This window comes from Artemia franciscana, chromosome 4 (genome assembly GCF_032884065.1).
Source record: "Artemia franciscana chromosome 4, ASM3288406v1, whole genome shotgun sequence".
Taxonomy (NCBI): Eukaryota; Metazoa; Arthropoda; class Branchiopoda; order Anostraca; family Artemiidae; genus Artemia; species Artemia franciscana.
Genome location: NC_088866.1, coordinates 38,626,932 through 38,642,642, shown reverse-complemented (window position 1 = coordinate 38,642,642; position 15,711 = coordinate 38,626,932). Strand labels below are relative to the sequence as shown.

Genomic DNA, 15,711 nt, shown 5'->3' with positions numbered 1-15,711 from the left:
TATATAATGCTGTATAAAAAAAAAAACAACATTTTCTGGGGTACTGGGATACAACAGAAATCAGCTACCGCTGCATTTCGGCGACGGCATCAGCTCTAGAAACAAGAGCTTCACGTTGTACACTAGCTGGTGTTTGGCACTCTTCAATGGTCTCGTTTGGCTTGACCGACATGATTCTTTTGGTCAGCTTTGGTCCAGGATGATCGATTCAGAGTGAACGTTTATCCTTCTTATCCCTGCCTTCAGGATGATCGATTCAGAGTGAACGTTTATCCTTCTTATCCCTGCCTTCGTTTGCATCACAGTCCTTAGCGAGATGGATGAGAGACGATTCATATTGTCTTTGATGATCAGTGATTTGAAAATCAGTTTTGATTTTTTTTAGGACAATAAAGAAATGTTCAACGATGGCGTTTGAGAATGGTAGCGAAAGCAAATACCTATTCACGACCATGACGTTTACAAACCTTGGACTTCCAGTGGGAGTATTGATCTCGGAAATCTTTCTCCAGAAGCCCAAATTTTCAGTACTTTTAGGGAGGTCTGAGACCAGCATTTCCCGCTACTCGTCATGAATGCTTTTATCATTCCAGTTCAGAAGTTCGTATTTGCGAAGGAATTTTGATAGTTTTATTGTAGCTGTCGAGTCGGTGGCCATCACAGGGTCTAACAGATCAGCGCACACGAACATTTCGCCGTCAAATACGAATCTTTGCTGTATCTGCTTAATCGCCTCGACGTAAAGATAACGGGCTGACAAATACACTAAATTAACAGAAAGATCTTCAGTGCATGTTCTTTGGTTTGACTGCAACGTCTCCAGAGATTCACAGGCGAGTATCCCAAGATATAACTCTTCCAAAGCAAAGTATTCCCTGACATTTTCAGGGTTCAACTCTAGTGCAGACGTCCCTCTGACGTAGGCTGCTTTCATAAGGTTCATTGACAATTTACGGATCAGTAGCTTGACTTGTGGTTGAATGATGGAAGAGCGGCTTTTCGCTCTAGAAGATTTTGTTAAAATCATTGAATAACTCCAGAACATAGCTTTCAAATTCCAACTGGATTCTCAAAAGTGGATTAGCCAACGCTTGTGCAGTTCGATCGTTAGCGTGAGTAGGGTCTTCGAGAGCTAACCCTTGGAAGTAGAGTTGCAAAGGACTCCACTGTTCGAGAATCCTATCTACCTACAATTTAAGTGAAAGCCAACGCGTCTGCCTTTGCGAGAGCATTCGATGGATATTTATGACAGTAAATCTTTGGAAGGCAACAAAGTCGCTCTCAGCACTCATGTTGAAATGGGCATACACGGTACGACATAATCTTCTAACCCTTTGTTAGCTTCTTACAGGCATAAGAAGCTACTAGCTCTATCATATTGCTGCTACACTTTACACTGGTGATCCAGGGATACTGTGCCTTGATTTTGCTGACAACGGAATCGTCAGAGCCAAAAATGATATTGCAGTTATCCAAACAGTAGCCGATCCAGTTCTCGAGTGGTATCTTTCTATCTTTGATAGCTTTCTCGACAAGCTCAAAGACTGTTTCTGCTCTTGACTCAGGGCTTCTGACCATGTCCTGCAGGTCAACTTCTATTTCAAGTTCTGGGCTGCAAAATATGACGGCAACAGCAAGTTGTTTCACCACACTGACATCGGTTGTCTCATCGATAATGACCGTGAACTGAGTTGACTCGAGTTTTCGCAAACAATCTCATCAAAATAAGTCCATAGCCTTGGAGAACGATGTTATGTGTTTTCTGTTTTCCAAGAGTCTGTAACTTTTCAGTTACAGACTTATTTGGCAGGCTTTTCACAAGTGGTACTACCTGGTCAACCACCGTAACAATATATTTAGCCTCTATAGTTCAGGGTTTCTGGGTGGCGAAAGTACCAACCGGTTAACACCGCCTAAAAGGTGATTTCTGCCGGTATGGTTAAAATCAAGTGGCATGGATAAAATCAAATAACTGGCTAAAATCAAATTTCTAACTGCTACTATGTGATTTTGGTAGCACTCCGCTAATCTAAGACTGTCATAGTTCTTTCAGGTATTAAAGAAACCGTGTAACCACGTGTAACATTCTGTCAGTAAAACAAGAAGGAAAAGCTATGAAATTACAAATTCTATTCTTGAAGTATTCTATTTACTAAGTGCGTATTGTGTCAACTTATGCAACAAAACGCCTTACCGGTTTAAAATAGCTTCCTCGATTTAATATAACACAATACTAACTCCCTGTATAAATAAATCTCGGGAATCAACTTGACCTGATGACTCACTGCATAGCTCACGGTTGTTTGAAGAGTGGATACGACTTGATCGTGTTAACTCCAAACCGGTTTCTGGACTGGAGTAGGTGAGCTGATTAGTCCGAGAATGAACTCTGGTTGAAAAATAGTCGGAACGGAAAACAACAAAGAAACAACAGTAAAGATTGATACTTAAAAAGATCAGTGTGATTTGAGAATAAAAACAACTAAGTTCAATTCTTACGTAAAATCTTAGAAAATCCGTCAAAAATCTGGAAATCCTACAGATCAAATTCTCATCCGTCGAAGACCCAAAAAATCCGTTTTTGACGGAAAAATCCGTCAAAGTGGAAACGCTGGTCCTAGTGCTATCAAGATGGCTATGCTTCGAACTTGTCTACAAACTAATCATGATATGTTGTTTTCAGAACAAAAACGAGAGCCAGTCATTGAAGTGGGCCTTTTTTATTAATATAGCAACAATCCCACAACAATCCTGTATAAGAACTCCTATATTATTTTGTGGTTTCAGTAAAGCGCTAGTGTTATATAATTCTAAGAGTATAGGGAAACATAAATAATTGGTTATTTGGCTAGTACTAGTTTTATTAATATATATCGCATAACGCTCTGAAGTAAAAATTATTGTCCGTTTTATGTTTCAAATTCGCTCTTTACTTTCCTCAGAAAAATATGTTTTTTTTTTAAATTAATCTTCGTTCATTTTATATTGAAATTTTATCTAGAAACATCGCTGCCATGATCTTTTTATTTATACAGAATAATGCATGTTCGTTTAAAGTTTTCATGTTACTCCTTAGTTTCAGTTGAAAACTTATTTTTAATATAATTTCTAATTATCATCGATCTAGGGGAGATAAGACATCTCTAGAAAATACTTCAGACAGCCTTGACAGCTACGAAAAACTTTCAGTCTATAACATGAAGTTCATTACCCATCAAACAGTTCGTAATAATGAACTGTAAAATAACAAATAACAAACAATAACCAACAAATAACAAATCCACCTCAATAGTAACCGAAACTCTAAAAATGGAATTTTGATACCAATAGTTACATCAAAAGAATCACATTTTAATGCTGATTTTAAATATATAAGTTTCATCAAGATCAGTTATACCCATCAAAAGTTACGACCCTGAAAAAATTTGCCTCATTTTAGAAAATAGGGGGGAACACCCCCTAAAAGTCATACAATCTTAACGAAAATCACACCGTCAGATTCAGCGCATCAGAAAACCTTATTGTAGAAGTTTCAAGCTCCTATCTACAAAAATGTGGAATTTCGCATTTTTTGCCAAAAGACAGATCACGGATGAGTGTTTATTTGTTTGTTGTTTTTATATGTTTGTTTGTTTTTTGTTTTTTTTTCCCAGGGGTGATCGTATCGACTGAGTGGTCATACAATTTCTCGAGAGGGCTCATTCTAACGGAAATTAAAAGTTCTAGTGCCATTTTTGAGTGACCAAAAAAATTGGAGGGCACCTAGGCCCCCTCCCAAGCTCATTTTTTCCCAAAGGTCACCAGATCAAAATTCTGAGATATCTATTTTATTCACCATAATCGAAAAACATAATAATTATGTCCTTAGGGACGAATTACTCCCCCGCAGTCCCAGTGGGAGGGGTGCAAGTTACAAACTTTGACCTGTGTTTACATATAGTAAGGGTTACTGGGAAGTGTACAGGCGTTTTCAGGGGGATTTTTTTGGTTTAGGGGGGAAAGTTGAGGGGTGGTTACGTGGGAGGATATTTCCATGAAGAAACTTCTCATGGGGGAAGAGAATTTCAATAAGGCGGCGCAGGATTTTCTAGCATTATTTGAAAAAGTAATGAAAAAATAAATATGAAAAGTTTTTTCTACTGAAAGTAAGGAGCGGCATTAAAACTTAAAACGAACAAAAACTATTACGCATATAAGGGGTTTACCTCCACGTTATACCTCACTCTTTACGCTAGCGTATTTTTAGTAATTTCAACTATTTATTCTACGGCCTTTGTGATTCAGAGGTCATTCTTAAGGAATTGAGACAAAATCTAAGCTTTAGTGTAAAGAGCGAGGTAACGACGAGGGTTGCCCCCCTCATATCTATATATATATGAATAAGTTGTCTGTGTGTTATGTCTGTTACACTTTGTCTGTTACGCCAGATTATATCTTCTATATATATAAAAATAAGTTGTATGTATTTTTGTCTTGAGGGTTTGCATATGACGTCTGAAAAATAAAGAAGAAAAAGAAAACTGAAACTTAAAATGTAAAAACTGGGAATTGCATTTTCGAAATATTTTGACAATAGATTAAACTAATTCGAAAACCTTAAAACAGATACTTAAAATTTGAGGTTTATTATAAATTGTTGAGCTTTAGCAAGCTTGGCACGTGAAGAGGAATTTTTAGTATAGATCTTAAAATTCCGAAAACGAATGTATATACAGACCGGGACACCGGGATACAAATGACGACCGAGACACAGGGAATATAAATGACGACCAGGACACAGGGACACAAATACAACGGGGACGCCGGGGGGCACAGGGGGATATATAAATGACGACGGCGACACAGGGAATGGTCGATTAGCAATCACCATCAACAAAGCTCAAGGGCAATCATTAGAATCATGAGGTATAGATCTGAATACGGATTGTTTTCCCATAGACCATTATATGTTGCATGTTCAAGAGTCCGTAAACCTGACAATCTATTTATATGCACAGACAATGGGACAGCAAAGAATGTTGTATATTCGCAAGTTTTACGTAGTTAAAAACATATATATATATATATATATATATATATATATATATATATATATATATATATATATATATATATATATATATATATATTCACAGGTGGGACATAGGGACATAACTACAATGGCGCGTAACTAATGTGGCGCGTAACGACTTACGCGCGCGGGGGGGCTTAGTGGGGGCACGAAGCGCCCCCACAAACTAGGTGTTGATTTGGCGCGAAGCGCCACCCCAACAGCTAATATATATATATATATATATATATATATATATATATATATATATATATATATATATATATATATATATATATATATATATATATATATATATATATATATATATATATATATATATATATATATATATATTTACAGGTGGGACACAGGGACACAACTACAATGGCGCGTAACTAAAATGGCGCGTAACGACTTACGCGCGCGGGGGGGGCTTGGGGGGCGCGAAGCGCCCCCCACCAATTAGTTGTTGGGGTGGCGCGAAGCGCCCCCACCAATTAGGTGTTGGGGTGGCGTGAAGCGCCCCAACCAATTAGGTGTTGGGGTGGCGCGAAGCGCCACCCCAACAGCTAGTACGCAATAAAAATATACGAATATATACGAATACGAATTTCGATGCGTAAGTTAATTCGTAAGTTACGTATATTTTTTACCAATGAAAACGTTTGTAAAAAATTAAAAGTTCTATTTGCTTTTTTAAGTAATCAAAAACTTGGAGGGCAACTAGGCCTCCTCCCTCGCTCCTTTTTTCTCAAAATCTTTCGATCAATTGCAATTAATGAATATGCAAATTTCGTTTTAATTATTTATGTGCGGAGAGCCAAGATCGAAACATACATTAATTCAAAAACGCCAAGAAATTAAATAAAAAAAATAAGTTTTTTAAATGAAAGTAAGGAGCAAAATTAAAATTTAAAACGAACAGTAATTACTCCGTATATGAAAGGGGCATTTCCTCCTCAACACCCCACTCTTCACGCTAAAGTTTCTTACTGTTTTAAAAACAGAGTTAAGAGAAAGAGTCAAACTTTAGCGTAAAGAGTGGGGCGTTGAGGAGGAAAAGCCCCTTTCATATACGGAGTAATTTCTGTTCGTTTTAAGTTTTAATGTTGCTCCTTACTTTCATTTAAAAAACTTGTTTTTTTATTTAATTACATCACAAGACAATACATGTTTTTCAGGAACGTTTGCTTTTCGATGAGCAAAAAGCTGTTTTTACTCGGCCGACTTCGCCTGAAAAAGCCATAATGAAGACAGGGCTTTATAAATCGTCTACTGACACTACTGACTAGCAGAAAATAGAAGGCTACTGTAAAAAAGAGTAATGTTTAAGAGCTTATTTAAAAGCTTATATTTATACCTATTAGCTTTTTATAAATTTGACTTGATTGCGAATTCTCAAAACATGCACTTTTAATTGTTTCCCTCTATTTTTTTCAAATGAAATGACCAAAAAAGACATTTTTTCAAAACCTAAGCAAGAGCAAAAACTAAGGGGGTAAGGACGTCCCTTCTCCTCAATTACTGCCATTAGAACTCGCACACAGGCTTCATCGCAGAGTGAAGTTTGAAGTTAAAATTCAAAACTGTTGATAATTCAAGCATAATTTTTGTTAGATTTTTAGTTGAAAAGTTTTAGTTTTAGTTAATTTGTCTTCGAAAATACTTTTATTTTTAAGATGAGTAGACAATTTATAAAACTTATTAAGAGAGTCTGGAGCGGCAGTATATGTGAGGGGTTCTTATAAGCCTTAAGGGCTTGTTAAGGGCTTTGAAGCATAATTACTGAAATGCTACCATTTTATGCTTCCAAACTCTTTCACTTAAGAGCTGGCACCAAACATGCCGTTTTAGTGCTATATGGCACTTATGGATGGTAAAATTGATAAAAACCACGTATATATGAGCAATAGGTTTAAAATGAGCCTTCCAGAGATATGTTTTAAAAAATGAGTGCATGACATTTGCAAAAATAGGGGATTATCTGAAAAGAAATCATAAGAAGGGACAAACCATGACTGAAAAAAAAAGGTCCAAGCTGGAATCGACGCATGATAATCTAATTTAAAGTCTATCGCTGTCCTAACAGAACCACTCCTCTAGTAATGTATTTTAACATATTGAGGTTTGTAGGAGTTAAATTGCATAGCTTATTGAGGGGACTTGGAGGAAGAACATGTGGGAGGTGTTTTTTCAGTCCCCAAATAAAGGTTTTGGACCATAATTATTACAATGATACTGTTTTATGTTTCCAAGATTTTCCACTTAGGAAGTGGCACCAAAAGTGTTTTTTTTTTAGTGCTATATCGCACTTATGAATGGTAGAACTGATAAGAAACTCGTAGATATGAGCAAAAGTTTTCAGATGAACCATTAAACATCACTCTAAAAGTTCTGGTGCTAAAGATTGACTCTTTGTCACAATTCTACTTTTTAAAACAATAAAAACTTTAGCGTAAAGAACAAGGCGTTGAGAAGGGGACAGCCCATTTCATATACGGAATAATTTCTGTTGGTTTTAAGTTTTAATATCACTCCTTACTTTTAGTTAAAAAAAACTTATTTTTTTTATTTAAAGTCTGAGTGTTTTTCACCTAATGCAAGTACGAACTTGGCTCTCCATAAATGAAAAATAAAAAATATTATACATTAATTTTGGCAAATCTTTTCCGTATATGAAGGGATGTCCGCTCCTCAATACCTTGCTCTTTACGCTAAGGCTGTTGGTACTTTTAAAAAAGTCTCGTATTCTAATCAGACGACCCCCGTGTTTTAGTAGGTGCTCTTAAAGAATTGGGACAAACAGTCAAACTTTAGCGTAAAGAGCAAGGTTTTGAGGAACTCTTAATATATGAAATAGTCTCTGTTCGTTTTACAATTAATGCAGGCAAATTTGGCTCATCCTCCAGGAAATATACCCCTCCCCTTCGCGAAAAACTCCTCCGTAGAAGTTTCATCCAACGTAAAGAGCAACCTTCCCCCCTGTCGAATTCCCTCCTGTCAGTTCTATCCTCGCTGAGAATCCCCCATCCCTGTAAATTTGCTTGCGGACGATCCAGCCTGAAAAATTCTCCTTCGCATCCTTTCATTTGAATAGGCCTTTAATCTCTGATCAGTTAACTGATCACTTCAGAAATACACCCTTCCGTGGAAATTATTTTCCGGAAATCAAATCGCGCGGAAAAAAGCTTCAGATTATTCCCCCGGATCATCTTCTCATGGAAAATTTGGCAGAGAGAATTTAAAACAATTAAAAGAATTTCGTATATTTATTCTGTCAAATACCTCCAGCGTAACAAGTTCTCTGGAAGATTCGCCCCACAGAAAATTCCCTCCCCAAGGATGGTTCTCCCTTTAGAAGTCCACACCAAACACAACCCCTGCCCATCCTCCCAAACATTGTCTGTGTACTTCCCAATAACAAATATTATACGTAAGCAATGGGCGAATTTCATAACTTACAGGCCTCTCCCCACGGACTGTGGGGAGGAGGGTATTTTACACCTATAGACACAATTATTATATCTTTAAATTATACTGAACAAAATTGATATCTCAAAATTTTGATCAAAAAATTTTGGGAGAAAGATAGGCATGGGAGGGTGCCCAGTTGCCTAAAAATCTTTTTTGTCACTTACAACGGGCACTAGAACTTTTAATTTCCGTCCGATTTCACCTTAACTTGATCTTCTAGAACGATTGTTTCGACAAAATCACCCCTGAGAAAAAAAATGAACATACGTCCGTGATCTGTTTTCTGGCAAAAGCAGTAAAATTCCACATTTTTGCAGATAGGACCTTGAAACTTCTATTTCAGGGTTCTCTAATACACTGAATCTGACAATTTGATTTTCATCAGGATTCATTTGATTTCAGGGGGTATCACTCCCCTTACTTCAAAATCAGGCAAAGTTTCACAGGCTCGTAACTTTTGATTGGTAAAATAATAAGCTGATTTTTACAATATAAGCTGATTTATGATTTTTTTATATATTGATATTAATTTTTTTTTCAATGTCGGTTACTATTGAGCCAATTCATTCCTTACTTACCGTTCTTTACCACGAACTGTTTGAAAAGTGAAGAGCTATAAGGTTGAATTTTAACATAAAGTAAATAGAATTTTTATCCAACATTTATAAAAAACAGTTTATCAAGCATTTATAAAAATGTATGAATGCATTTATAAGCATTTATAAAAATGTAAAAATGTAAATGTATTTATAAAAATGTATGTTCGTATTATTTTAAAAACAATCAGAAATTAGATACAAAGAAAACAATTTTTTTAACTGGAGGCAAGGTGTGGCAATAAAACTTAAAACGAACATAAATTATTCCGTATATGAAAGGGACTATTCCCTGCTCAACACCTCGCTCTTTACGTTCAATTTTTACTCTAGGTCACACCTCTAATTTAAAGTAATAAAAACTTTAGGGTAAAGATTGGGGTTTGAGGAGGGGACAGCCCCTTTCACATACAGAATAACCACTATTCGTTTTCAGTTTTAATGTCGCTTCTTACTTTTAGTTAAAAAAATACTTGTTTTTTTTTATTTAATTACTGATTAAGGTCATCTCTGCATTCTTCTATATTCCTAACAAAGTGAACTAGTCTTCCAGGACTAATTTTTAAATTTTTTCCTACTGCCTTGACTTTAAAACATGGATTTAATCCCAGTAAAACCTAGATTTAGTTTGGTTTATAAAAACCAAAGTAAAGTAAATTCGTTTATTTATGCAGCCTTAAGCAATAGCGCTGACAAAAATATTGCCTGGTATACTAGTTAATTTACTCCTTACTCCTTTACTAGCTCATCTAATAGCAAATCATCAATTTCAGAGCTATATATCAATAATTGATTTGCAAGATGTTATTAGTCGAAGTGTTTCAGTTGGGGCGAATTTCAGCGACTATTTTGTATTTCATTTTTTATTCATGTTTATTTTTTTCCAATAATGTATGTTGTGTCTTATTGTTTTCAATTGGCAAACCACTGAACTTCGTATCAGTATTACTACCTTACTTGATTGTTCGTTCGGTAGCTGTTTTAGGTAAAACATAAAACTTACTGTCGGATAAAAACTATCAGATAAAGTGCCATTCGGCACCATGTAACTGAGATTACATCTATGAGCAGGTACGTAAATACGTTCTGTTTTTTATTATTATTATTATTATTATTCAACTATAAGAAATGTCCAGCGCATTCTTTTTTTACATACTAAATAAATTTTAAAAATAAAATTTGAATATTTTAATTAGTAAAAATATAATTTCTTTACAAATAAATATATTCGTCTATATATACATAGTATATACAATGGCTTAACGATTAGTATGCTTCTACATCCCACGACCGTTATCTTTTGGATAAAGTGGTAGCAGCTCTTCAATTGGTAAAATAGGATAGTTTGTTGCCATAGTAATATACCATGGTGAAGCTGTTACAGCTTGAACTGTCTTTTCGTATCGAATGGAATCAAGCTGAGGTGATGCAACTTCAGCCTGAGGCATGTCAGGCAAAGCCTCTGATGATTTTGACTCATTTTCTTCTAAGGTATTTGACACAGTATGGACCGAAGTTGCTTCAACGGCCATATCGAAGTTTTCTTCAGAATCATCGGCCAATTCTTCTTCTTCATATGGATTTATCTTATGTGATAATTTTTCATTAGAATATGAGCCACCATTTTTTTCTTCAAGATTTTGTACTTCTAATTTAGTTTTTCCAGTTTCTTCAGACTGAGAGCTATTTTCACTTTCATAATTACTAGTATTTTCATCTTTTTCGTGTTTTGTATTTTTCTCAAGAGAAGATTCATAGGTGGATTCTAACTTTTCATGGTATTCTGAACTGGAATTTTGCGGTAGGTTTTCTTGCACATCGGTTGGTAATTGTTTTTTAATGTGGTAAATAGCATTGTTAATATTTCTTTCTAGATGTGAAGAAGTACCATCTTTTTGTTCAGAAAAATCTATCTTTGGTTCCTCTATCTCTTCTTTTCCTGGCCTTAAATTATCAGTTGAATGGTCACTCTCTTCTTGCTCAACAAGTGGTCTTCTTTTGAACTTGCGGTTAGGCCATAGGATAGGTCTTTTCTCCTTCGAAGAATTTTCTTCGACTTCCATAATTTCTTCTATTTGAGGAGTCTCTTCCACTTCGTCTAGAACAGTCCGAGATGTTGTAGAGTATTTTCTTCTATATCCACCTCTAAAGCTTTTACGACTCAGCTTCAAACCTCTTTCCTCACTATTTTCCAGTACTTCATCTGTCACTTCCTTTACGTCCGAGGTTGCACTTTGAACCTGTTCTTTCTCTTTTGTATCGATTTTACTAGCAAACTCTTCTTTGTGTCGTAGTTTTGGATAAGAATATTTGTTACTACTTCGATACCTATTTAAGTCAAAGGTTTTCCTTGGAGATGGAGTCGTATAACTAGTAGTAGTTGTGAAGGGCTCAGTAAAAGATTCGCTCCTTTCATCTTTTTCTTCTTCAGGTAAAATTTCTTTTGGGTGTGGTGTTGAAGTGCGAGACCGAAGTCGGTTCCTTTGTGGGAACTTTACTCTACTCGGTCTTTCTGAAGCTGCTTGTTTTTGTGGTTTCTCAGTACGAATCCCATCGTCGTCGTTGTTTATAACTATTGGAAGTAAAGTAGTTGTCTTATACCTTAGTCTTGCTTGTTCTTTTTGTTGCTCGATCCGTTTTTTGTAGTTACTTAATCTTTCAATTCGCGATGACACCGTCCTTCGCTCTGACAAAAGTTGGCCTTCTGTCGGTTCCGTTTGTTCTTCAGTAACTGATGTTGAAACAGCAATCTCTGGAGCTTCTGTTGGTTCCATTTCTTCTTTAGTTATGTCAGGAGTAAGTGTTGAAGCTACATCAAATGTTTGAATGGGTTGAAAGTTTTCAGTCGAGTCTTCAAATGTTTGAATGGGTTGAAAGTTTTCAGTTGAGTCTTCTTCAATATCATCTTCATCACTTTCATATGATTCTGCATCATTAAATACTGACTTCCAAGATAGATGAGGTAGGTCCTGGTTTACTGGGAATTGCTTTCTCATTTTTATGGAAGTTTCGAGATTAACCTGAGGCCTCTTATTGTCTATACGCCTTGCTTCATGTAGTGAAGCTTCAAATTTGGGAATTCCTTTATTATCGTCTTCTTGTGAAACATATGCTTCCTCATTATCCACATCAAAAGTATCCTCGTAGTTCTTACTAGTCTCAGGCGTAGAAATCTCTCCTTTGTCATGAAATCGATCTAGGCCCTTCGGTCTGTTAAATCTTCTTGTGCTTAATAAATCATCCCTGTATAGTTCTTTACTTTCAGGCCCACTTCTTTGCCATTTAGTTGGTAAATTCGCTGAGATATGTGGCTGATATTTTGAGTAAGGTTCATCAAGTTCAAGCAACTGCTTGTCTTGTTCTTCAACAACCGTTTTCTCTTGAGTTTTGAAAGATCTCTCGTTATGATCAAATGTCAAACTTTGAGGAAACTGGTTAACATTCCGAGATTCATATTTTGGTTCGGATTCTTGTGACCACTTTCTAAGAGGGTAATTTACTGTTGATTGACTCTGCATATTCGGATAGTTTTGTTTAGCTGTTGCCTGAGTTGTACTGATTGGTGCAAATGTACTTGAAACTAATTTTTTGATCCCTGACATTACTTTACCCATTCCAAAGGAGTGTCCTCCGTTCTTTGATTCAGGTAATGTCGGCACTAGAAAAGGTTGGCTAGCTAGTACCTGTGGTCCTAGCTCAGACTTTGATGGAATAGAAGCGTGGCTATCAAGAGGTCTTTTCATAGGCCTTTCAGACTGTGTTGCCCAAGGACTTATTTCAAAACTCTCAGCAGGATCATCGACATTCCCATATGAAAAATGTTGCCTTTGAGCATCTGTAGGATTAAGCGACTCAATAGTTTTGTATCTCTGACTTTCATCATTACTGAAATTTTTTTGAGGGTGTGGTCTCTTCTTTATCTTCCTTCGTAATTTTGGGGAATTTGGTTGTGAATAAGGTTCTGTGGTTTCATAATCCTGATAAGAAATTGGTTTAGTAACATGACTTATAGGCTCTCGGAGTTCATAGCCATTTGATTCCTTGGAATGGCTATAAGACGTTCCAAGATCTGAACGTAGGTTTTGGGAAGGGCCAAAACTGTTCCTAGGATTATTCAACCTCGTCAGTGATGCTGACGGATCTTTATTTCTTTTACTATTTTGATAAAAATTTTCATATAGCTCTGTTTCATCGATATACGATTTTCTACCTTTACTTGGCTCGGAATTCAATGACTGTTTCAGACCTGGTTCTGGATTTAGGGCGTAGTTATGGAAATTATGCCTATGCTCTGACTGTAACTGAGCGGTGTTACGTGGTTCACTTCTAAATTCGCGTAGTGATTGTCTACTCTGTTGATTTGCAAACCATGGCTTTTGATACGGTGAAAAATTTCTTCTCCGATTGTTTGGAAGATTTATGCCTGTTGAGCGCCACTGAGAGTCCGTATAATAACTACCAACTCTGTCTGCGAATTCGGCAAAATCACCGAATGGCTCGCTGCTCATGGCTAGAAGATCTTCTGAGCTTTCACTGGTTGATCTTCTTTTCCTTACCGATCTTTTAAATCTGTACGGGTCATATTTATTATCCCAGTCATAGTATCCATCAGGCTTAGCAAAGTCATTACCTATTCTTTTTGTCCTCACAAGCTCTGGCATTTCATCGTAGTCATCAAAGGAATCAAGTCGAGAATTGATAATTCTATTTCGTTTTCTTTCGGCCTCGACATTTTCAAAATATGAGTGTGTACAATTAGTAGACTGTTCATAATCACACACAAGGTATCGCTGATTAAATTTTCCATTTCCGCCGCAAATAAAAGTGTATCTTACTTGGTCTGTACTACAAAAGTGGAAAACAGCACAGTCAAAATCAAGATCTGCATAATAACCTTCTTCCTTTCCTTGACAAGAAAATTTCACCAATGGAAGTATTTCAGCTAATTGCTCTGAAATATCGTCATCATCGTTATTATAATGGTCTAGTTTCTTAGATCTCTCTGGCAATGAGAAGTATTCTTTAGCTGCTGATGGGGCTTGACCATTGTCTGCAGGCTGCCACCCATTTTCAAAATAGTTTGTATACGTTCTTGGTACTGGGTAAATAATTTCTGCTCCAGGTGAAAAACGATTGTTTAAGTAAAATGCATCTTTTTCGTCGTAACCACTTCTCTTTCGCACAAACTCCGAAGATCCGATAAAGTTTGCAGATACCAGGACTCCTATAAAAAAAAAAAATAAATAAAAATACTTTTCTCAATGCATTTCAGTTTTTACTGTTCTTTGACTAAGGTTCGCTTTTGGAAAAGAGAAAATGAATATATTTAAAAAAGAAATTTCTTTGAAATTGAGATTTCTTGAAACTTTTCTTCGAAATGTTTCCCTAATTTTTGAAAAAGACAGAAACAGCCCTAAAACGTCAAGCAATCATAGTGAAAACGACAGCAGTAGATTCAGCATATCAGAGAACTCTACTGTAAAAGTTTCAAGTACCTGTCTACAAAAATATGGAATTTAGTTTGATATTTACAAGAAAGATCATGGATGCGTGTTTAATTATTTTTCCCTCAGGTGTGATCATATCAAACCAATGGTCTAAGAAGATTGGGATAGGGCTCATTCGAAAGCAAATGAAAAGCTGTAGTGCCCCTTTTAACTGACCAAAAACACTGGATGGCAACTAGCCTCCCTTTCACGCTTATTTCCATAGTCACTCAAAAAAGATTTTGAGATAGCCATTCTGTTCAGCATAATTGAAAGCTCCAACAAATTTACCTTTGGGGATACCATAACTCCCCACTACCCCCGGGAAAACGGTTATAGGTTATGCAACTTGACCATTGTTTACGTGTAGTATTTGTTGTTGGGAAATATACGACATTTAGGAGGGAACTTCCCACTTGGGTGAATTTTCCACGGGGAGATTTTCTTTGGGGAGGGAGCTTTCCAGTAGTGAGCTTTCCAGCGGAAATTTTACAATCGGGGAATTGGCCAGAATTCCTGTATTGAATTCTTTATATTTCTATTACTTTGTCATTGTTGTCTCAATTTTACATGATGCAATGTTCCGTGGAAATTTTGAGCTGGGTTGGAATTGTATGGAGGATTTTTCCGTTGGGGAAAATATTCTATGAGGGAAATCCTCGGAAGGAATTCTCCATTGGGAATTTTTCCCCGGGAGGAGTTTTTTTGGGGGGGATGGGAAATTTTTGAGGAAAATTTTTTTTCGGAAGGGGGATTTTAGCGTGACTTGACAAAGGATCAGAAATTGAAGCCTTTTTTAAATGAAAGTATGCAAAGGAGAATTTTTCAAGTAGAACTGCTCGCAAAAAAACTTACAGAGAGAATTTTCAGCGAGGAGGGAATAGTTCGGGAGGAATTTTCCTGGAAAGAAAGGTATTTTACATGGGAGGAATTTTCCGTGGAACGAAGGAATTTTCCATTGAGGGGAGCCAGATTTCCCAGCATTAGTTGAAAAACAATAAGAAGTTAAAAAAAACAAGTTTTTCAACAGAAAGTAAGGACAAGCAATAAACTTAAGACAAACAGAAATTATTACATATATGTGAAACTTGCCCCTCCTCAA

General features: G+C 36.3%; 1 protein-coding gene across 1 annotated transcript in view; it reads right to left on the bottom strand.

Annotated features, from left to right (window-relative positions):
* Positions 1–10,296: 10,296 nt before the first annotated feature.
* Positions 10,297–15,711, bottom strand: part of LOC136026401 (uncharacterized) — a 30,417-nt gene continuing 25,002 nt past the window's right edge. Inside the window, exon 2 of the mRNA XM_065702958.1 lies at positions 10,297–14,347. Coding sequence (XP_065559030.1) covers positions 10,401–14,347 — 3,947 coding nt within the window. The 3' untranslated portion in view covers positions 10,297–10,400. The remainder of the gene's footprint in view (positions 14,348–15,711) is intronic.